Source organism: Schistocerca gregaria, chromosome 2 (assembly GCF_023897955.1).
Source record: "Schistocerca gregaria isolate iqSchGreg1 chromosome 2, iqSchGreg1.2, whole genome shotgun sequence".
NCBI lineage: Eukaryota > Metazoa > Arthropoda > Insecta > Orthoptera > Acrididae > Schistocerca > Schistocerca gregaria.
The window spans coordinates 372,049,536-372,073,434 of record NC_064921.1 but is presented as its reverse complement, the minus strand read 5'-3'; the positions used below and the strand labels follow the sequence as shown (position 1 = coordinate 372,073,434).

Sequence of the window (23,899 nt, the reverse complement as noted above, 5' to 3'; positions counted from 1 at the left end):
TCAACAAATATTTGAAACAGTTAATCGAGAGGGCTATTATCAAGTAAGCATCAGATTGTAATAACTTGATTGAAATATAATCTTACTTAGAAAACTAATTGGTTTTCATTGAGCTAATGATATTTGTGACATATTTAACACTTAATTTTGTGAAACAGATCATACTGGTGCCTATAAATATTGCAACTGGCAAACTTGGTGAATAGGAGTGAGTACAGATATATTGCATCCATCTCTTCCCCATTCTTCCTTATAATGTAATTCCTTCTAGAGTATTCATGCATAAAAATTTTAGGTAGAACTATTGTTGATATCCTGATCTACTATACAGTGGTGTGCTATTAAGTTGTGAGCTGATATGCTGTTCTGTATAACCATTATCAATTACCTAAGATGAACTCATTACAGCATGAGAAGTTTGCCACTGTTCGTAAACAAGGAGGATAAAAGAAATTTGCAATTCCTTTAGAGGATGACCTCACCTGTAACATGTCAAATCCATCTTGGGGCAGATCCTATATGCCACTCATCACGTCTCATATCATGCATGTCTGAAAGAACATTGGATTATTCTTCTTAAGCACCCATATACTCCAATATACCTGATACTGGGCAATGACTTTGAGTTCAAAAGTCCTCCACTATATGGGAATTATACAGCATGTGTAAAAGGACAGGTTGTGATGCAGGAACGATGACATATGGAAGTTTTGGTCTGGCCATGAGTCATGCACTGATGCCAATGCGGTTAAGGTGACCGCTTGAGTTAAGTGAGAAAGCGGGATTTGAATCCCAGTCTGGCACAAATTTTCATTGTTGTCATTCCCTTATACAGCAGATGGTTGTTCATATGTGCAACTGGAAATAAATTTTGTGAACTGTACTGTAGTCTCTGTGAATCATATGATGGTCCCCTGGACATTAAAAACACAGACAGCAATGCATACTTTGCAAAGTGCTCCCATGTTGGCCACAACATTGGTAATGCATTCCATTTCTCCAGAAGCATGATTGACAACTGCTGGCTGATTATTGCTACATTTGGACAGGTTGCTATACACCTCCAAATTGCATCCCATAGATGCATCCCATCCATGGGAATTACCGGTACATCATGCAAACATGCAGGCCAATCCATTCACCGAATATCTTCTCGGTCCAAGGAGCTCCTCCACTTGCACTGACACCTGATGTCATTGCCATCCATCGAAATGGAGCCAGGGCCAAATGCAGCCCTGGATGGATGCACATAGAGAAGAAGTTCAGAGTCATTATAATGTTGACTGCTGAGTGTGACATGTTCAAGAATAAGGTCATGGCACATTATATGTCCCACACCATAACATTTGGACCACCAAAACTATCATGTTTGACAATTTTCCTGGGTGCATTATATGTTTCCACCTCTTGCCATATGAGAATAGACCAAGAATCACTACTGAATCTGCTTACATATGAGTAGAGCACATGATCCCACTCCTCTGCTCTTGGCACCATCAAAAATAGTGCCATCATTGTACGGACATCACAATGTATTGGTCATTGACAAAGTGAGTCCCCCACGAAATCACTGTGCCACTGTGGAGGGTGCAGTACATTTGGCATGGGTTCCTTGTTGTCTATTGCACAATGTACCAATCATAAGCCACTGTAGCTGACCATGTTCAACCATCTTCTCTCCTTTGAGCCACAGCACCTATGGTTTGGAACACTCCCTATGCACTTGAAACAATGCTGTGAGCAATACCATACTTTTGAGCTACACATATCATGCCTCATTCTTCTTCAAGTTTCCCAACGATTCTTCTCTGTGTGAAGCTGTCCAAATGATGTTGTGAACACCACCACAGTGCATTGGAACTGCTTGTTGATTGACACACACTTTACTGGGAGACCTCTGGCAACATGGTCCTTCACTTTCATTTGATTCCAGTGATTGCTTTATCTATCTCGTCCTCAAATTTTGCAGAGCAATGTATAATGTATCTGAAACTTTTCAGTGTTTCCAGATCTCTTCGACATGTACAACACTCTTTCCTGATACTGAAACCAAGTGTTTGCAATGATTAAATTACGCTTTCAGTAAAATTCTACCAGGTGGTTTCTCCTGCTATTCACATTCACCAGGCCATGTTCTACTATTTTTTTCTTTTCCTTTACTAGTACCAAATCAAAATTAAAGTTCTGTCCAATTCAGTATCTGAATAATTAGTTTTGTCTTACATACTTTTTTCAATCTATATGCATAAACCAGTACTAGGGTGGCTACTACAATGTAGTAATGACACTGATCATAGTAGCTTACTCATATTTCTTATTTACTATTCATTATTAGATCTACTTCAGCATTATCCATGGTTGATTCTGTATTTGTAATCCTGTACCACAAGTCCTGCTCTTCCTGTCATTGCACTTAATTAATTCTTAGTGTATCTAATTTCAATTTATCTCTTTCCTGTTTTAAATTCTATAGTCTACTTACCCAGTTAGGGGATCTAAAACTCCATACTCTGAACCATAAAATTCCAGTTGTGTTTTTACTGATGAGGACACCATCCTGAGCAGCTTCTATTAGAGATCTAGATGGGGATCACTCTAGAGAATGCTATCATCATTAAACCATACAGTTAAGAATGCAGGGCCTTGGGGAAAATGACATCTGTAGTTTCACCTAGGTTTTAGATGTTCATCATACTAACATAACAATGGCTAATGTTACAAGGCCAGATCAGACAACCATCCTGAACATCCCTGAGACTACTGAAAAATCTGCCACACTTATTCAGGGATCACAGGTTTGTCTGACCTGTTCACAGATACCCTTCCATTGTGACTGCAAAGCCACCCCATCTTGGCAATGTCAACAGTTCATGGGGGAGGAGACAAAGTTAACTCTGCAATAAAGTCCATGGTACCATAAAAAATTGTCACTTGGCTGGTGCTTCATCCTTTGCCTTAGCAGCATTGAACAAAGTGTTGAAGAGAAAAATCATCAACAGAACCTTCTCCGGCCATCAGTACTGGTTTTCCAAATTATAAGCACTGCTTAACCTTCAAGAACTTTATTAGTTGTCATCAAGAGGGTGTATGGGCCCATTCTATTCATCTTATTTGCATTTTTAAATTTTGTAGTTGGTATATGAGTTAATTTAATAGCAGCTCATACAGTGTCACTTGAAGATAGCAGTCTTTTTTTATCAAAGGACAAAATGGAAATGATTCTCAGCAAAAATGGAATAGCAACAGAAGGTGATGCATTTGATTACCTGCAACAACTAGAGCTGTCGAAAAGAATGCATCGAGTACATTGGCTAGCGGTGTCTCCCTTTCGCTCAACGCACGTGAGACAAGTCGACAGGCACAGGTTGCTGCACCCTCTATTGCAGCACCAGTGAACATGGGTACCTGGAATGCATAATTTACTTGACATAGAAAACAATAAACATATATCACGTGTAATACTGCTTACTTGCTGAGCGTACACTGTAATGCCCTCTTTACAAATTGATAAACATAAGTTACATAGGTTAAATACAGTCTTTTGCAACTGTAAGAAAGTCTAATTAAGACTAAATGTATTTCATGTCATTTTAAAGCATCTGCAGTGGTCACTGTAACAAGATAGTTTTTCTCACCATTTTGTTTTGCTAGTATCATGAACAGTTCTCATGCTTTAACTTTGTACTATAAATAGTATTTATTACTCTCAGTTTTTTGTTTCTTACATCATTCTTCAGATTCATCCATATATGTGGTAAATTTTAGCACACAAAACTTTCACTAACATTAAATATATTCATATTTTTGTGTTGTGAAAACTACTGCAATCTCTCCATTTTGTGCACTTTGTTTTGATGCGTGGATTGTGTTCCTTTTTTGTTTATTTATGGTGTAAAGGAGATCATTTGCCATTGCTCTTTTTGACTGGTGCGTGTGGGTTTATGTGAGGTTGTATTTATAGTTTTTGACTGACTGTCAGGTGTGTATTATTGCTTTACTACAGTACAATTGTGTATGATCTGTGTGCAATTCATGGGCTACAACTCACAGAAATGCACAACACACAGAACATCCTAGGGCACCCCTGAGAACTACAACACCAAGAATTGTTTGTCGACTTTCGGCATGATCAATGTGTGGATTGTTTTCAAGATAATACTTTATTTATGTAAATGCACACTCAAATCACCAACAAAATTTACATTTTCACACACACCATGTCTTTTAGATCATATTTCCATGCTCTTGTATGTTCTTGATACCTTATGTCAAAAGTGCTGCTGGTCTGCTCTAACTAGAGTTGATAAATGCCAGATTTTTGGTAAATGTTGCTCTTGTCTTCCTTCTTGAGGCATTTCTGTGCTGAGTTGGTATGCTGTTTTTAATCATTGTTTCTTGAGGATGTCCCCAATTATGTACATCAGTTTGTGTCTCTATGTGAGTGTGTACCAGCTTGTCTGTTGAATTTCTGTGTTGTGCCTTGTTGTGTAGTGGTGGTTGTAATAAATCAGGATCTGACAGAACTTTAGTTCAGTTAACAAACTATATGATACCAAAATTCCAGCCAGATTTCAATTGATTTTTGTAAGTAAATTATATGTTCCATAATTGTGGATGTTCATAGAGTTTTCCAGTTGCTGTGTGCAGTTTTCCAGGAAATATAATTTTTCCATGTATGTATCAATATATTTTCGCAATTTAATTTCGCACAAAGAAAAGTGGTTGGCAAATAATTAACAGGAAGTGCTCTTAAAACAAATTGACATTATTTTTACTATTTTTATCATTCAAAATGCAGACAATGTAAATGTTCCTACTTATATTTTTATTTATTTTACTGTCATTATGTGATCAATATTGCAACATAATAGGAAGTTTCCAATTTTTATATTTGGTACTTTTGTAATCTTTGCTATCAGAGATTATTGGTAAAAATCTTCACATAATTATGGATCTTCTTGAGACATTCTGTAAACTAAATCTAATATATAATTCAAAAAACAGAAGTTATCTTAATATTATTTTGACTTATGGAATGTTATGGAACAAAGTACTTAAAAAAAACTAAACACTGCCCATACAGGCCATGAAGACACAATGGTACTGACCACCTGCTGTGTCATGCTCAGCCCACTGATGTCACTGGATGCAGATATGGAGGGGCATGTGGTCAGCACACTGCCCCTCCGGCCATTTGTCAGTTTACAAGATTGGAGCTGCTACTTCTCAATCAAGTAGCTCTTCAGTTTGCCTCACAAGGGCTGAGTGAACCTCACTTGCCAACAGTGCTCGGCAGACAAGATGGTAACCCATTCAAGTGCTAGCCCACACTTAACTTCGGTGATCTGACAGGAACCAGTGTTACCACCGTGGCAAGGCCATTGGCTGAACAAGGTACTTATGAGATCTGATTGGCACCAATTGCATCAGACTAATTTCCACTTGTGTTCAGTTCTGGTCAGACTCATACTTACTGCTTTTGACATGGCTTAAGTTAACAGCTAGGAACTCTTTGTAATTGATGTGGAGTTCTAAATTTTATGTTTTGATATTTACCTGTGGCGTTTTGAAAAGGTGTGAAATGTGTTGTGAGAGAATGAATAAAAGACATTTGAGACAGAAAAATTATTATTTCTGTGTCATTTTAAACTTTGGACCACAAACTGGACATTATGCAACATTACTACACTTTTATGTTTTGATGCTACTTTCCTTCAGCTCAAACACCCATTGCCTGTTAAACTCATACAATGTCAACATGAATTATAAACATACAATTAGTTAACAATTAGAATAAGCTACATCATGGAATTGTTGGTGAGCGTGTTTGTTGTGGATGTTGTTGGTGTCTGAACTTGTGTGATGTTTTATTTTTTTATTTTTATGTTTCTCTGGGTGTTCTTATACAATCTCATATTTAGAGGTTCAGCATTTTTTTCCTGCTATCTGAATTATAATGTCCAGCTCCTTATAGTTGTTTTTGTCAAGTGGTACTATATTTAGTCTGGGGAACATATCTCTCAGAGCTGCCTCTTTTTTAGGAGTGTGGGTGACTAGATGATTGGTGCAGTATTGTGTCTATTGTGGTGTTTTACATGTAGCTGCTGAGTGGGTGGTTATTTTTCATTGTGATGGATATATCTAGCTAGTTTATTTGACCCGATTGATCTTTCTCTAAAGTGAATTTTTATTTCTGTGTAATTTGATTAACTCTATATGCAGTTGTTCTATCTTCTTTTCTGGTGCAGCTACAAAGCAGACATGTCATCCATGTATCTCCACAGGCACAGTGTATCATATTTTACTGGTTCTATTTTCTGGTATATAGTTCCTACTGCTTTGTTCCTGAACATTTTAGCTAACTTTAATGAACTAGGGGATCCCATTGGTAAACCTTCTTCTGGTAGGTAGGACTCTTTATTAAATTCAAAGTAGGTTTGGCCAGTAATGAGGTTTAGAGTGTGCTTATCTCTGTTATGTGTTCCTATGGTAACTGATTGTAAGCGTCTAAGTCTTGTTATATTATCTTGATTGCTTCTTTGAATGCAGTTGTGTATTATGTGTTTTCTGCAGCAAGTGAAGCCAGTATAGTTGCATCTGGAATATATAAGTTGCTTATTTGATATAAGATACTTTTGACATTTCAGAGTGTGACTGGGCCAATGGTGAATGAATATAAATTACTGAAGATGTGACATTGAGCCAAATTATGATTACCTCCCTTTGCTATTTACAGTTAATTACTTTTTTTCCAAAAACACATGTGTCAAGGTTATCAATCGAAGATACACATAAATATGAGACTGAACAATTAGCACACTGAGATATTTAAACAAATACACCAATATCACATGCAACAAATTAGCAAAGAGTGATGTTTTAACAAATGCACATTAAATAAACTGGCCACTGCAACAAATACATGTCATGGATACAAGGATCTCACCCCAGCATCATGACATTCTGCAAAATGGAGGAAAATATTAACATAATATCTGATATAAGACACTTTGACATTTCAGAGTGTGACTGAGCCAATGGTGAATGAATATAAATTAATGAAGTCGTGACATTAAGCCGAATTATGACTATCTCCCATTGCTGTTTACAGTTAATTACTGTGTTAAAAACAATGACCTGACTATAAGGTTTCCGTAGAGGAATGTGACACTACAGCAATGTAGTAGACTTGTAAATAATGACAAAAAAGTGCACTCATAACGCATCGCCAAATTTACAATGTTAACAGTAACCACCACCACCGCTGCCATAGGATGGGGATAGCGTAGACATGGACTTCATTTACAATCCAAAGTAAAACAAACTCGACATGGAGATCCACATGTAATGGTCTCCATGCTTATCTTGCCATAGCACGCTGCTGTGCTGTGGCTCAGGAGCTATTGCTGATTGCTGCTGTGACAGCCCAATGCTGCCAGATACAGTGAACCATCTCGTCTCATCTTGAAAGCTGGGTAAGTATCTCCACGTATGCCGGAGACAACCCATGCAGGTAGCTGCTTTCAACAGGACTCAATATGCCTTAACTAACTGCTGAAAGCATCCCACACATCTGATAAATGAGAGAGAGCTGTGTAATAGTCTCTCTCTCTCTCTCTCTCTCTCTCTCTCTCTCTCTCTCTCTCTCTCTCTCTCTCTCTCTCTGTCACATGGGTAACAGCCAAGAAGCATTCCAGGCACTTGTGACAAGATTGGTGTGCTATCAGAAGCAGCCAACAGCAATGGCAAATGCAGACAGTCTGAAAAATGCATCTCTCTAATTCCCCAGCATATTTTCAGTAGTGAGACTTTTTTTTGCAATCATTACATCACAAGTGGGGAATCAACCATCAGTGTTGCACTCATTTGTATTTTCCTAAGAATGATCCTACAACTACAAAATTGGCTGGTTTGTATGATTTCTGCATGACAGCAAAAAACCGCTAAGAACTGTGGTGGAATCATTAAATTTGTTTTGTTGGCATATGCAATGTTAATCTATGGTCACTGTAGGTAACGGGCTGTCCAATGACAATACTATTTATCGTGTATCACATGTCAACAGCAAGACAACTCCACACATTGGTGCATATGGTGTAATGGTAAATGTTGTTACCTAGAGGAAGAAAATCTTGGTTTCCCTGTTAGGAACAAAATGTCTGTAAAGTAAAATTTTACATAGTCATTTGTTACAACAGCCCCGAATCTGTCTATCGCTATAAATTAACAGGGACTTTAGAAATACGAAGAATAGCAAAACGTTAATCCATACATGTCATCTTCCCGATTCCAGCCTTCTTATATAGCATCCCCATATACGTATTCCTCATTTATAACCGAAAATTTCTCAGTAAAATACCTTGCACTGACCAATGTTAGTATCTAGAGACCTACTAGTGGACATTTATGTTGGGAGTGTCTTCTAGAACAAATGCAGGCCATAGTTAAGGAATGCAAAACACAACTGATGAGGGTGTGACATGCGTGTAGGATTTGTGAGCATTTGCCTGTTTCGCAGTTCAGTTCGATAGTTGTTCATACATACACATATGTAATCCCTGTTTCTTAGCTCCGCAGTAAAATAGGATTCTATGGAAGAGTGTCAACACCCTACTCAAGAAAATCTGCAGGGTAATTTCAGGAAACATGCATTTGACGTAGGCTCTGCAATAGTTCTACAACAGTCATCATATATCTCTCGTAGAGTCCATAGGAATAAGATAAAAGTGAGACAGATGGGACAAAAAGTAGCTTTAAAAGTGCGAGGTATGTATCGCTTAACAACATGACAAGCAGAACAGTGAGATATGTAAAGATTTTGCACATTATTAATTTTTTCTACACTACGTTTAAGAGAGGAATGACTTCGATATCGGATTTAGTGTAGAGTAGCACCTATCTCTTTCATTTACTGAAGTAACCTTGAAGTCTATAAGACACATCAGCATGTTTTCTTAAGATTATGGAATAACAAGATGTACATTTAGTTACAATGTAATATCATCTTTAAGCGTATTTTGAAATAAGGAAGACAGAATTTGCTGTATATCTCGTAGACAGTAGTGAAGGGGGGAATAGAGTTATAGTTCTCCAGAGCAACAATCAGAGGAATCTTGCTTTTGTTCCTGTTATTTTACTGTACTTAGTACAGTATCTGCATGATATCACATTTAGACTAGAGTAGAGCACCCCCCCCCCCCCCCCACCCCCCACCCTTTCCATGGGTAGTGCATGAAGTCATCCCCTTTAGTTCTTGATGGTGCACTATGCAATCTACATATGATTTTTAGAAACTTAAACGACATACAAAATAAAACACGTGTCTGAAATCATTCTAGTGCTTCTACGAGATCAGTACTGAGAAAGTTTTTAACATTCACATACCCCCTCATGGTAGGTGGTGGAGAGTACATTAAGACTCATGCTACCTGACTCATGCAGAAGGAATTGCTGGTGGTAAACATCTGTAATTCCTCATTGCACTCATTTCATGAGCCATATGTGAGAGGAAGTAATATATTTTACCCAGTACACTCACTCCCATTTTTACAACATTAAACTTCTCTGTGATACACAATAACTCTAATGCTGTCACCTATTAAGTATGATAGATATAGTGGAGAAGCACTGTAAGCCAGTTTGAGGGTGTATGAACAACATGCGCCTATGTCATATAAAATGGGTTCCGCTGATGTTAAAATGCATATTCTAATCAATCAAGTGCATCGGCTATTGCATCAGCTTTTTGGATATAATGGAAGAGTTTTTTGGGATTCTTAACAAAATGTAGATTAGTGACTACCAAACATCAAACAATGACTTCTGCATGCAAGAGGACACAACCAGGGAAGTGCTACTGTTGTTCACAATTCATAAGGGCTATATAGATATGTGGAACTCACAGCTCAGCTGGTATGGTGTCAGATTATACAGTAGAAAAATAGGTTACTTCGATTACAGTACTGCAACAGCCAGTAATAGATTCAAATGAATTCATGCAGAGAGATGGCTATCACCCCTCAACTGGCTAGGCTGCAATGCCTGCACACAATTTTTCTAGAATCTTCTCCATGACTCTGATAATTAACTGAAAGTAGTCCTTGGGATTTGACTAATTTTAAGCCAGTTATCATAATTTTAGACATTTTTTTCGGTGTTCTTTCCAGCAGTGTCAGTGGTGAAAAATTCACTACTTTTGAAATATATAAAGCTGACTGATTTTGACATAAAACTACTCATTTGGGTGAGGATGATCACATATTGTTGATCTTGCAAAAAATAAAAGACAAAAATGGTTTGATGCTATTTACTATGTGCATATTACTTTACATGATACTTTGGACATTTGGGAAATTTAAAATAAACTGGTGTTTTGGGGGTTCTGCATAGTTTACACTGAATTAGAGAAACAAATTTTCAATTCATTGGAAATGGACAAAGATGTGGTACATGTGAGTCTCACTCATATCACATCGCTGTGTGGTAGGTCAAGCTGCTCAAGCTGCCTCTGACATTAGCGGCTCTGTTAATGCAGATTCCAAAAAAGATGATACAAGTATTAATATTAGTGCTATAATAAGGCTGTAGAAAATATTTTCTCAATCCATTCTCTACAGTATAGTCAAATATACATCCATGGTTTTCTGTACTCTAGGATGACCCAACTAAACTCCAGGCAAAATCCATAAGGCTTCATTCTTGTGGTATCACAAAGAAAAAGCACTAGGAAATTACTTCATGTTGGTATGGGGACACAACTATATTGAACCACTGGAGAAGAGCTATATGTTGGATGCATCAATATCTTTTAAATGCAGAATGTTCATACATGTACAAGATATAGATGGTAAGAGAGTGAGCCCCATTAGTGTGAAAATTTCAGTGTTGATGGAGTGAGTTTGGTTAAGGGGTTGTTAGTTGCTAAATTAGCTGTGGTAGACTGGCCAATTATGGACCATAACCAGCAACAAATCATCATGTTTTACTGCAATATCTTACTTCCTCCCACAAACATCTTGTGACAAGACAGCAATGGGAAAATCCTGAAAATTAGGGCTAATATCTAGGTTTATCGAAAATCGATCTTTAGAACCATTGTTGATTGTTTTTAAACCCATGGAATAATATTACAGATGCCGTTTAAGTTCCCAACAATCATATGAAAATGCACTGTGCATTTTCACACAACTAAGTGGACGACTGTGTTCAGTTAAATGGAGGGAGGATATGCTCTACTCTAATCTAAATCTTATATCATGCTGATACTATGCTAACCACAGTATAATTGCTGGTGCAGAAGCAAGATAACCCCTGATCATTTCTCTGGAGAACTATAAATCTATCTCCCGTACACTACTGCCTGCGAGATATACAGCAAATTTCGTCTTCCTTATTTTGAAATGGTGTTACCTTGCATTGCTGTGACAGCCCAATGCTGTCAGATGCAGTGAGCTACATCGCCTCATCTTGAAAGCTGCGTAAGTATCATCACACATTGGTGTCCTATGGCAAGATAAGTGTGGAGATCATTATGTGTTGGTTTCCAACAAACTTTTTGTTAAGTAAAATTTATCTCTATCCTATTCCTATCCTATGACAGGGGAGAAGCTGTTTATTATTTATGTTGTATATTTAGTGATTTGTTGTGAGGGGATTTTCTTACCATTATTTACTAATGTACTAAAGCTCTATAGTATCATTTTCCCTAATGGAACTTTATAGTGAAGTCTTTGTTTTTGACATTGTTATAATGCAGAGACAAGTTACTTATGGATTTAGTATGTATTTGTTGCAGTTTGCTATATTTTCAATGTGGGATGTGGGTACATTTGTTAAAATAACATAGTTTGCTAATTGTTTAACATGTGACATTGGTGTATTGTTTAAATATCACACTGATATAACTTTTCAGTTTTGTATTATATACGCCATTGCTTGACTATCTGGAGAAGTGTGTATTTGGAAAAATGTAATAAATTTTAGCAGCCAGAGGTGGTTATACTTTGGAATGCTTACAAAAAAGATATCATGACATCATTAATTTATATTAATTCAGTGCAGCCCAGTCACACTGCAATCTCTAAGTGTCTTATGTCATAGTTTACATTGACATTTTCCACAGTTTTCCAAAATATGCCATGATGTCATTAAATAACAATTAATCAGGTACTTCCCAGTCAGACACCGTAATGTGAAAATGTTATGGCATATACTGAGTTAATCTTTCCTGCTGTTTGTGAAAATATTTATGATGTCACTACATTACAGTAATTCAGCAATACCCCAGTCACACACTGAAATGTGAAAGTGTCACATAATATGTTAGATTAGATTAGATTAGATTAATACTTCTTCTATAGATCATGAATGCAACACTTCGTAATGATGTGGAACGTGTCAGGTTAATAAAAGATGTCTGTACAAGATATTAAATTACACTAAATATTGCATGACACTAATGTTTAAGTTGTTTTTTCCCCCTCCCTTAATTTATATCTAAAAATTCAGCCAATGAGTAGAAGAATTTATTTTTAAATGTTGGTTGGCTATCTGTCAGGCTTTTGATGCTGTATGGTAGGTGACCAAAGACTTTTGTGGCAGCATAATTTACCCCTTTCTGTGCCAAAGTCAGATTTAAACCTGGACAGTGACGATCATCCTTTCTCCTGGTGTTATAGCTATGCACACTGCTATTACTTTTGAAGTGGGTTGGATTATCAACAACAAATTTCATAAGTGAATATATATACTGTGAGGTTATTGTGAGGATCCCTAGATCCTTAAATAGATGTCTGCAGGATGACTGTGGGTGGGCACCAGCAATTATTCTGATTACACGTTTTTGAGCAATGAATACTTTTCTACTCAATGATGAATTACCCCAGAATATGATGCCATACGAAAGCAGTGAATGAAAGTAGGCACAGTAAGCGAATTTACTGAGATTCTTATCACTAAAATTTGCAATAACCCTAATAGCATACGTAGCTGAACTCAGGCGTTTCAGCAGACCATCAATGTGCTGCTTCCAGTTTAACCTCTCATCAATGGACACACCTAAAAATTTTGAAAATTCTGCCTTAGCTACAGACTTCTGTTCAAAGTCTATATTTATTACTGGAGTTCTGCCATTTACTGTACGGAACTCTATACACTGTGTTTTATCAAAATTTAAAGACAGTCCGTTTGCTGAGAACCACTTAATAATTTTGTGAAAAACATCATTTACAATTACATCACTTAGTTCTTGGTTTTTGGATGTTATTACTATACTTGTATCATCAGCAAAAAGAACTAACTTTGCATCTTCATCAATGTGGAATGGTAAGTGATTAATGTATATCAAGAACAGTACAGGACCTAAGACTGAACCCTGTGGGACCCTGTACCTGATAGCCCCCCCCCCCCCCCCCCCAGTTTGAGGAATCAGCTGTTGTTTTAACATTACATGAACCACTTATTTCAACTTTCTGCATTCTTCCAGTTAAGTATGAATTAAACCATTTGTGCGCTGCCCCCCTCAAATCATAATGATTTAGCTTATCTAAAAGAATTCCATGATTTACACAATCAAAGGCCTTTGAGAGATCACAAAAAATACCAATGGGTGATGTCCGGCTATTCAGAGCATTTAATATTTGATCGGTGAAAGCGTATATAGCATTTTCTGTTGAAAGGCCTTTCTGAAAACCAAACTGACATTTTGTTAGTACTTTATTTTTACAAATATGGGAGGTTACTCTTGAATACATTGCTTTATCAAAATTTTTTGATAGAGCTGTCAGAAGAGAGATTGGGCGGTAGTTGTTGACATCTGACGTATCCCCCTTTTTATGCAATGGTTTCACAATGGCATATTTCAGTCTATTCGGGAAAACACCCTGCTCCAAAGAGCTATTACATATGTGGCTGAGAATCCTACTTATCTGTGGGGAACAAGCTTTAAGTACCTTGCTGGAAATGCCATCAATTCCGTAAGAGCTTTTACTTTTCAGTAAGTTTATTATTTTACTGATTTCAGAGGGAGAGGTTGGTGGAAATACAGTTGTTTCAAACTGCACAGGTATGGCCTCTTCTATTAGTAGCCTTGCCTCTTCTGGTGAAGATCTAGATCCTATTTTCTCCAGAACATTTAAAAAATGATTATTGAAAATATTTTCAATTTCTGATTGTTTGTTAGTACACTTGTCATTCAGTTTTATGGCACTAAAGTCTTCCTGTGCTCTTGGTTGCCCTGTCTCCCTTTCAATAATATTCCAAATTGCTTTAATTTTATTATCAGAGTTACTGATTTCAGACATGATACACATGCTTCTGGACTTTTTAATAACTTTTCTTAGTAACGCACAGTAGTTTTTATAATATTGAATGATTTCGGTGTCAGTACTCCTTCTTGCTGTTAGATACAGTTCTCTTTTACGGTTGCAAGATATTCTTATTCCTTTAGTTATCCAAGGTTTTTTTATAAGTTTTCTTGGAATTATGTTTAACTATTTTCTTGGGAAAACAATTTTCAAATACCCTTAAAAATGTATCGTGAAATAAGTTATATTTCAAGTTTGCATCGGGTTCCTTATACACTTCATCCCAGTCTAGCTGCTGTAGGCTTTCCCTAAAGTTCGCAATATTTAAATTTTTAATTGAACGCACTGCTTTGAAATTCTCACCGTTTTTCAGAATATTTACGGTGCCATTACATTATAGTAATTCAGCAACACCCCAGAAGCCCGTTGTAATGTCAAAGTGTCTTACATCATAAATCATGCAATTACAGTGCACAGAGCACAAATGACGAATCTTGAACAATTTGAATAGTAATACAGAAGGGGGGAGCTTGATTCCCATTGATCTAGAGAGAATGGATGGAGGGAATGGGAGGAGGGGGAGGGCGACCTTAATGTACCCGTTATTTTATGTTTTACAGTTACGTGAAAGCTGTGACTGGGGTATCAGGTTACACACTGCCCTACAGGTGTGGGTGGTGCATGAGGGAGATACTCGGCAGATATACGGTTATATACTGACCATGAATGTACCATACACAACTGTCTGGCAGGTGGTGGCAGAGGAGGGGGGCTTCCCCAGAAGTGAGTGCACGATCTTGGTATAAGACCATCATCTTGGCCATTGCCAGAACTGCCCCGCTACTCTCACCTATGTTTATATTTTCCATACTTTCCCTAGATAAACTAAGGTGAATGATGAGACGATTTCTATGATTAGAAAACGACTCATTGCCTTCTTCTGGAGAATGACATTATCTCCCAATCTTCCTTGGAGGTAGATACATTTTTAAGGTGCAGAGTCGAATTCCAACTTCTTTTTCAGATTTATTGCTACTTATACCTAACTGTATTTATCACATTTTGACTTTCAGTTGCCGGTACTTATATGGTTGTTGCGTGGTCGTCACCATACATGAAATTTAATTCTAAAGGAGTTTCGTATACGAGAATAGTATTATATTAATATGAGATTGTGCCTCGTCTTGTAACTGTCTAAATAAGGTAGTCGCTCAGCTTTTTCCGTCGCGATTGAATAATAGTGTGCTTCCGGGTGCCTGGCCTAGTTGTGCATAAAATGGAAACAACAAATGGGCAGAACTGCCAGAAGCACACCATTAACGTAAGCAATCTGTTTTAAAGGCTGGTGTGACAAATCTCGCTCAATCCGGCTATGGCCATACTAGTTTTATGATGTTGAGGCCGCCCTGTCGTCAAATACCTGCTTCATTTCGTGTTCCATTGGCAGTGGTTGGCATTTGACAGCGAGAAAGCTGGACCGCTGCTGCCAGCAGTACACCAATGAGAGTCTGGCATTGGCGGCTCTCACTGCGTTGCCACCTCCACTACGCAAAGCTTTGTGGCAGACGTGAAAATTTCACCTATTTCACGAAAAAATATAACTCCGGCCGTAATTAAAATTAAGAACAGATTTTTGACATGCTTAAACAAGAAACAGAGACCTATATTAGCCGGGATTGTCAGAATGCTTTTATTTTTGTAAGAGATATGAACTTTAAATTTTGTGCATGTCATGATTTAAAGATCCTCCACTCCCAAGAAAGCTCTGTTTTTCGAAGGTTAATCACAGAAACGCAATGCGATACGATCCAGTGCCGAGGGTGGCAGTTTGGTAGTCAATGAGAGGACGTTTGTGAGAGTGGGAAGTTGTTTTTGAGATGTTGTGTGATAAGTTTGAAACCATTTCTAAGACGTGCAAATTTTTCGCGTTTAACAAAAAATGAAGCATAACTACGAAACCAATTAAATTTAAGATCAGATTTTTGACATGCTTAGAGACGGTATACAGTCGTGTACCATACACGGTTTTTCGTTATTATTGTAGATGATAGAGACTGGGAAACGATTTCTTACTGGTGAGGAGAGCGGAACATTGTGGCGGGTGCCTGAAAACTGCACTTGTCGCGATTTCAGACCTAAAACTTCAGGTGGCAAGTAATTTATTTCATAGTATGGTAGAGTAGTTCATACAGCTCGAACTGTCAAGTCGAATTAATCACTACATGAAAGGCGTTTTCATACCAGACATCAGTAATTCAAATGGTTTAATGTGAGTCCCTCTTCTCATCTTGCGTCAGATTTTTCGATTCTGAATACTTCCTGGAACCAATATCATTACTAATTTGCGTTAAAGGATTTTCATATTCTACATCTGTAATTGGAGTTGGGAAACTAAAATAAAGGGCACAGTGGAGAACAGATAGCGCCCCACTATAATTTTCTTCCTCCCCTCTTCCAGCAACGGACGGCCCTCGTGAACGAAGATGTAGGTAGCCTCCATATAGTACAGTATGTCCTCATTTTTACCCTGTGACCATTATGCTAGGCGTTTGTTGGATGCACTAATATTTTCTTGATTTGAAACGTGATCTCTTGGGATTTTGAGAGTAAGGCTCACTGAGATACACGACGTTTACCTTGTAGTATCTACCACAGTAATTTACTAAGAAATTAATTGACGTTTTTACGCTGACTGAAACGTAAGAGCAAACTGTACATCTCTTCTATGAATCTTCTCTATCCCCTTCGTGGTACCAATTTCGTATCAATGGTCCAGAAAGCTCAAGAATCTGTCGAACAAGAGCAACATTCTATTCAGTATATTTTACACCTCTGTAGTATTATACCGACAAATCTCATGCCAAAATCTTCCTTCTTCGCGGCTAAGCTTAGCTAGACATTCTATAGTGAATCATTCCCTCACTGCTTGACAAATCAAACGAAGTAAAACTTCAGGGGTTGAGATGATATACACTCCTGGAAATGGAAAAAAGAACACATTGACACCGGTGTCTCAGACCCACCATACTTGCTCCGGACACTGCGAGAGGGCTGTACAAGCAATGATCACACGCACGGCACAGCGGACACACCAGGAACCGCGGTGTTGGCCGTCGAATGGCGCTAACTGCGCAGCATTTGTGCACCGCCGCCGTCAGTGTCAGCCAGTTTGCCGTGGCATACGGAGCTCCATCGCAGTCTTTAACACTGGTAGCATGCCGCGACAGCGTGGACGTGAACCGTATGTGCACTTGACGGACTTTGAGCGAGGGCGTATAGTGGGCATGCGGGAGGCCGGATGGACGTACCGCCGAATTGCTCAACACGTGGGGCGTGAGGTCTCCACAGCACATCGATGTTGTCGCCAGTGGTCGGCGGAAGGTGCACGTGCCCGTCGACCTGGGACCGGACCGCAGCGACGCACGGATGCACGCCAAGAACGTAGGATCCTACGCAGTGCCGTAGGGGACCGCACCGCCACTTCCGTAGCAAATTAGGGACACTGTTGCTCCTGGGGTATCGGCGAGGACCATTCGCAACCGTCTCCATGAAGCTGGGCTACGGTCCTGCACACTGTTAGGCCGTCTTCCACTCACGCCCCAACATCGTGCAGCCCGCCTCCAGTGGTGTCGCGACAGGCGTGAATGGAGGGACGAATGGAGACGTGTCGTCTTCAGCGATGAGAGTCGCTTCTGCCTTGGTGCCAATGATGGTCGTATGCGTGTTTGGCGCCGTGCAGGTGAGCGCCACAATCAGGACTGCATACGACCGAGGCACACAGGGCCAACACCCGGCATCATGGTGTGGGGAGCGATCTCCTACACTGGCCGTACACCTCTGGTGATCGTCGAGGGGACACTGAATAGTGCACGGTACATCCAAACCGTCATCGAACCCACGTTCTACCATTCCTAGACCGGCAAGGGAACTTACTGTTCCAACAGGACAATGCACGTCCGCATGTATCCCGTGCCACCCAACATGCTCTAGAAGGTGTAAGTCAACTACCCTGGCCAGCAAGATCTCCGGATCTGTCCCCCATTGAGCATGTTTGGCACTGGATGAAGCGTCGTCTCACGCGGTCTGCACGTCCAGCACGAACGCTGGTCCAACTGAGGCGCCAGGTGGAAATGGCATGGCAAGCCGTTCCACAGGACTACACCCAGCATCTCTACGATCGTCTCCATGGGAGAATAGCAGCCTGCATTGCTGCGAAAGGTGGATATACACTGTACTAGTGCCGACATTGAGCGTGCTCTGTTGCCTGTGGCTATGTGCCTGTGGTTCTGTCAGTGTGATCATGTGATGTATCTGACCCCAGGAATGTGTCAATAAAGTTTCCCCTTCCTGGGACAATGAATTCACGGTGTTCTTATTTCAATTTCCAGGAGTGTATGATATTTCAGTGATTACAATATCGAGTCAAAGTTACCAAGAACTTGGCAGTATGAACCCACTTATGAATATTACATTACATCCACTCTGTAATGTATACATGTACTGATTCGATATGGAAGGCTGCGATAAATCCGTTGTATCCTCTACTGAGGGAAGCTGGCCCACAACTGTAGCTATTGGTCCTTGATATCCTGCATAGTGGCACTGGGAGAAGGTTAACGTCCGAGTTGGTCCCACCCTTGTTCTATCAGGGACAGATCTGGGGATCTTGCTGGCCACGAGATTATCCCACCATCACGCAGACAGTTCATACAGACAAAGACATGAGTGGAAGACCACGATACTGTCAGCTGACGGGGGAAAAGCATTAGCACACAGGATATCCGTGATGAAGTGTGGTGTGATCGCTACCAAGCGTGACTTGACGTCATACCCGAAGGCCCCACACACGCATGACGTCAGGAGTAACACTATTGTGCCTCTCCAAAAAAGTGGAAGAATGGTACGTCTCCACTGTTCACCGTCATACTCGCCTACAATGGTCATCGAGGTAAGCGCAGAACTGCAATTCATAACTGAACACATTGCGACGCCACTCATCAACTGTTTATGCTTCCCGGTCATGCCGGCCGCTGTGGCCGAGCGGGAACCGCGCTGCTGCTGCTACGTTCGCAAGTTCGAATCCTGCCTCGGGCATGGATGTGAATGATGTCCTTAGGTTAGTTAGGTTTAAGTAGCTCTAACTCTAGGGGTCTCATGACCTCAGATGTTAAGTACCATAGTGTTTAGAGCCATTTGAAGCATTTGATTTCCCGGTCATGGCATCACTCCAGCAACACAAACTGCCGTGACTGGAGTGATGCTATGACCGGGAAATAAAATGGTTCAAATGGCTCTAAGCACTATGGGACTTAACATCTGAGGACATGAGTCCTGTAGACTTAGAGCTACTTAAACCTAACTAACCTATTGCTGCTATTATCCGAACAGTGGTAGGGAATGACACATAATATTGCACGTAATAAGGGGACGCAGATGTGGAAGAGTTTCGAAGTGCTTGGTGTACAATACAGCGATCCTCCCTTGTGGCGATCAGACGCGACCGACCGGAACCTTGACGGAGAGCATGTCCGTCCTCACGTTCCTTTGTTGTCCACTTTATGACCACTATCATGTCCAAATGTCCATAAATTGCACTATTCGACCAGCCAGCCATATGAAGACCAACAATGAGACCCCTTTCAAACACTGTCATGTGCTGTTAGCGCTGCCTCACACGAAAATACACATCGCCGCGTCCTGCACAGTGATCACTCAACGTCTCACTTTGTTCACGCTGCTTAATACAGGCATGGTAACAACACTAAACACAAACAACCGCTGTGGTGACCGTTCTATCTGTCACACAATAATGCAACTCTAATCATTTTGATTCTCGTTGACGGCGTGTACGTGTACGAAGTTACATTGGCACCCGAAGTTCTCTTCTGGGTGCTTCAGTTTCTTTGTCAGGTGTGTATTTGATGACTGCTTCTGATCAGTCATTGTGCAGTTAAACGATGACGGATATTTCGTCTGTTTACGCACACTGGAATAATGGTTCAAATGGCTCTGAGCACTATGGGACTTAACTTAACAGCTATGGTCATAAGCCCCCTAGAACTTAGAACTACTTAAACCTAACTAACTTAAGGACATCACACAACACCCAGTCATCACGAGGCAGAGAAAATCCCTGATCCCGCCGGGAATCGAACCCGGGCGAGGGAAGCGAGAACGCTACCGCACGACCACGAGCTGCGGACACACTGGAATACTAATATTTATGCTTTATATCGTATATCAGTATCTCAATTGCGTGCTAATCGTCTTCACGGTCTTTGCATACTGTAATAATTGTCTAATGACTGTATGTTTTTGTGCATTACTGCGTTGCCCTCGAATAGTTTAATAAAGTGACAGACGCCCTTTGAGAGTACATTGTGAACAGTAACGGCCCCGTCACCCTACCTCGAGATATGGCTGATGTTACGTTCGCTTCTCATGAAATCTTTCCATGGAGGACAGCTACTGAAGTTTTGATAGGAAGTATTCAGTCTAATCACATGTTCAGGCACCCTATAAGCGGGCGTACTGCATGTTGCGTATTGCTGCGGAACTGTACCGAAGGCTTCCTGGAGTCAGGGAACATGGGATAACTCTGGAGTCTTCTGTTTATATACTGACAAATCTCGTCAGAACACAAAACAAGATGCATTTCATACGTTCGAACCTTCTGGAACCAGTATCAATTTCTGGAGAGGAATTATAGCTCCAAAAACGCCATCATCGTTTGCATTAATATTCGTATCTAACAGAAATAATTATCCTGAAACCTTCCACAAACATATCCTTCATTTTAGTATTTATTTCCTTATCACTTTATCGCTTAGTGTCTTTGGTGTCAAGCTGAATTCTAATATTCCTTTCTGGCTGGACGTTTGGATTGCTTTCAAATGCCTTTTCTGGAACGTTGGATATGTGGCGCGTACCGAGAATGTACAAAAGTTAAAGAGATATGAAGAATTAACGAAAGATAATTTTTTTGCTCTTCATAATTCACTCTGACATACGATTCGAAGCTAACAAGCATCAACCACTGGCTGAAAATGCTCTACAGCGGGCTGATATTTTGATGGCAAAGGTTAGCCACGATCAGAGGCACGAGCACTACCAGCCCAGAGCCTTGAAGCTCCTGCCAATTGAGGGCTACCCAGCTGGGGGGACAACGGAAAGTGCGCTTGCTGTGTACATCAGCACTTGGCCTGAGTGGAACTATGGAATTATGTGCGTGAAGGGTTTTAATGGGATGAGATCGAAAAAAATCGATTGTGGTATTCTGTCGAGAGTTGACGCAACACTGGGTTTCATTCGACGAGATATTTTTAGCACAGCATAAGGCAGAGGAGGACAGAGATTTGTGTAAACAAGACTTGGGAAACTTCGGTTTACAGTTTTCCTACAAGACAACTTACGAAATTAATCTAAGAGTACTCATGTGTTCAGGAAGCCACAATGGCGGCTTACATGTTTTCGCTATTAGGAGAAAACTACGGTGTGATACTAATTAGATAATGTATCTTTTCGTCCAGCGTTTACCGTCCAGACACAAGTTCATTAGAAGCGCACTTTGCTACTTATTATTCGTGACTTTGTGTGGCGTGCTTGGGGTAAGAATGATGTACAGCTCAGTTGTTGTTACAGATGATTTCGGGAAGCGATTTGGTCCTAACTTACGAAGACACGCCTGCTGACCAAACTGCGTGTTAATAACGTAGACCAATACTAACGATTTGGCAGTCAGAAATCGTTGTACGTTTTGGAGCAAAAAATTGTTCGTATGTGTTCCTTGTCATATGCAAAATTGATTTCAGTATGCAAGGATAAGAATAGCTAAGAATGTTAATTAGTGAGTGTTACTTTTTACTTATATTCCACTACATGTCTACACATTTTATTCTAAATGTGTTAGTGACGTCATTTCAAAGTAAGGTTAACAGTTGTTGCTCAAGGTACTCAAATCTCTGATCATGGATCGACAGAGATTTGTCTGACTCTGCCTTAATCTTGCACTGTGTTTCAATCGCAACCTATGATGAATGCTGCGAATTACTTATCAGTGCTAATCTGTCATGCGTGTTAGTCACAACACAAAACTCATGCTAACTTTGTTAGTCAATATTATATACAATGAAGGAACTGTTTAGATCTTACTTTAGTGTAATGTTAATTTCATTTATGCCAAGGAACACGGCTTTTTCTGAATGTAATGTACATCTCTACATCGCAAGAACACGCCAAATCATTTACCGAATGGACATGAAATAGGAATCACCATTGAAAATTTTCTTCTCCGAACACGTCCTGCTTCAGAAAAGAGCTGATAATGTTACTGACAAACACAGCTTCAACCAAGTGTACTTTTTCAGTACCGTTTCGCAGAGGGGGGAGGCGGACCAAGATCACAAAAGTAGGAGATTGGCGTTGGGTTTATTCGCAGAACCAACTTCCTATTTGGCTCAAGTAATGTAGTGAATCCACGAAGAAACCTAAATGAGATTGCCTGTGCCATAGAATGGGGAAGAAATTATTATATACATCACATGGAGGAAACTAAGGAAACTGTGGATCCTGACAAACTCATCGAATATTGGACGACAGACCTGTTTCCAGACTTTTATAAATTTAATCATAAGTATGTCACTGATATGAAATGATACTGATAATGTTACTGACAAACACACCATCAACCAACTGTACTTTTCCAGTCCCGTTCCGCAGAGGGAGGAGTCGGACCAAGGCCACAAAAGAAGGAGACTGACTTTGGATTTATTCGCAGAAGCAACCTCCTATTTGGCTCAAGTAATGTAGTGCATTCGTGAAAAAACCTAAATGAGACTGCCCTTGCCATAGAAGGGACAAGAAATTATTATATACAACACATGGAGGAAACAAAAGAAACTGTGCAGTCTGACAAACTCATCGAGTATTGGACGACAGATCTGTTTCCAGACTTGTATACAGTTAATCATAAGTACACTCCTTAAAGGTACAGTTAAAGAAACCAGGAAATACAATAATATCCATAAATCAATGAATTATCATTAAAACAGCAATAACCTGGGAAAACTAAGTAAATGACGTGGAAGGCGAATACCTATATCACATGGCGAGCAGAGGAAACTGGGAAAATAAGCGATGTAGAATGATATCGATGGAGGAGCCCTGGTAGATTATCAACACGTCTTATTGAAAGATACAGGACCAGGTCGCTGAGAAACAGTGAAAACAATTTCTAGCCTTAGGTACGACAGCCAGAAATCTTGGTCAAGGACTTCTATGCTTGTCAGTGATACCTGCTGTAATTACTCATAGAAACAAGTTTGCGAATCCATCCAAGCTAAGGGCTGCCTCTGCTTTCACCAATGGAAACTTGTTATCATCTAATTCCGAACACGTCACCGTAGCCGCGGTCAACAACGCAAGCTTGTGCTGTGGCTCTTGACCCAGAGGCAGCCATTTCGAATCCTGATATTGAAAACAATTTAATCTCCAGTCAGGGGAGGACAAGTGATGGTGTACAGTTCCTGAAAGCCAGACTTAACGTGTCGCTGTCGATGGGGATCCGTGGTTCATATGGAGACGATAAGTTCGGCGAT

General features: G+C 39.8%; 1 protein-coding gene across 2 annotated transcripts in view; it reads right to left on the bottom strand.

The window, feature by feature from the left end:
- The window catches only part of LOC126319790 (aquaporin-11), a 259,549-nt gene that overhangs the window by 5,745 nt on the left and 229,905 nt on the right, over nucleotides 1-23,899 (bottom strand). For both annotated transcript variants that reach the window (XM_049993521.1, XM_049993522.1), the window contains exon 5: nucleotides 3,267-3,405. In XM_049993521.1, the coding sequence (XP_049849478.1) occupies nucleotides 3,267-3,405 (139 nt within the window). The remainder of the gene's footprint in view (nucleotides 1-3,266; nucleotides 3,406-23,899) is intronic.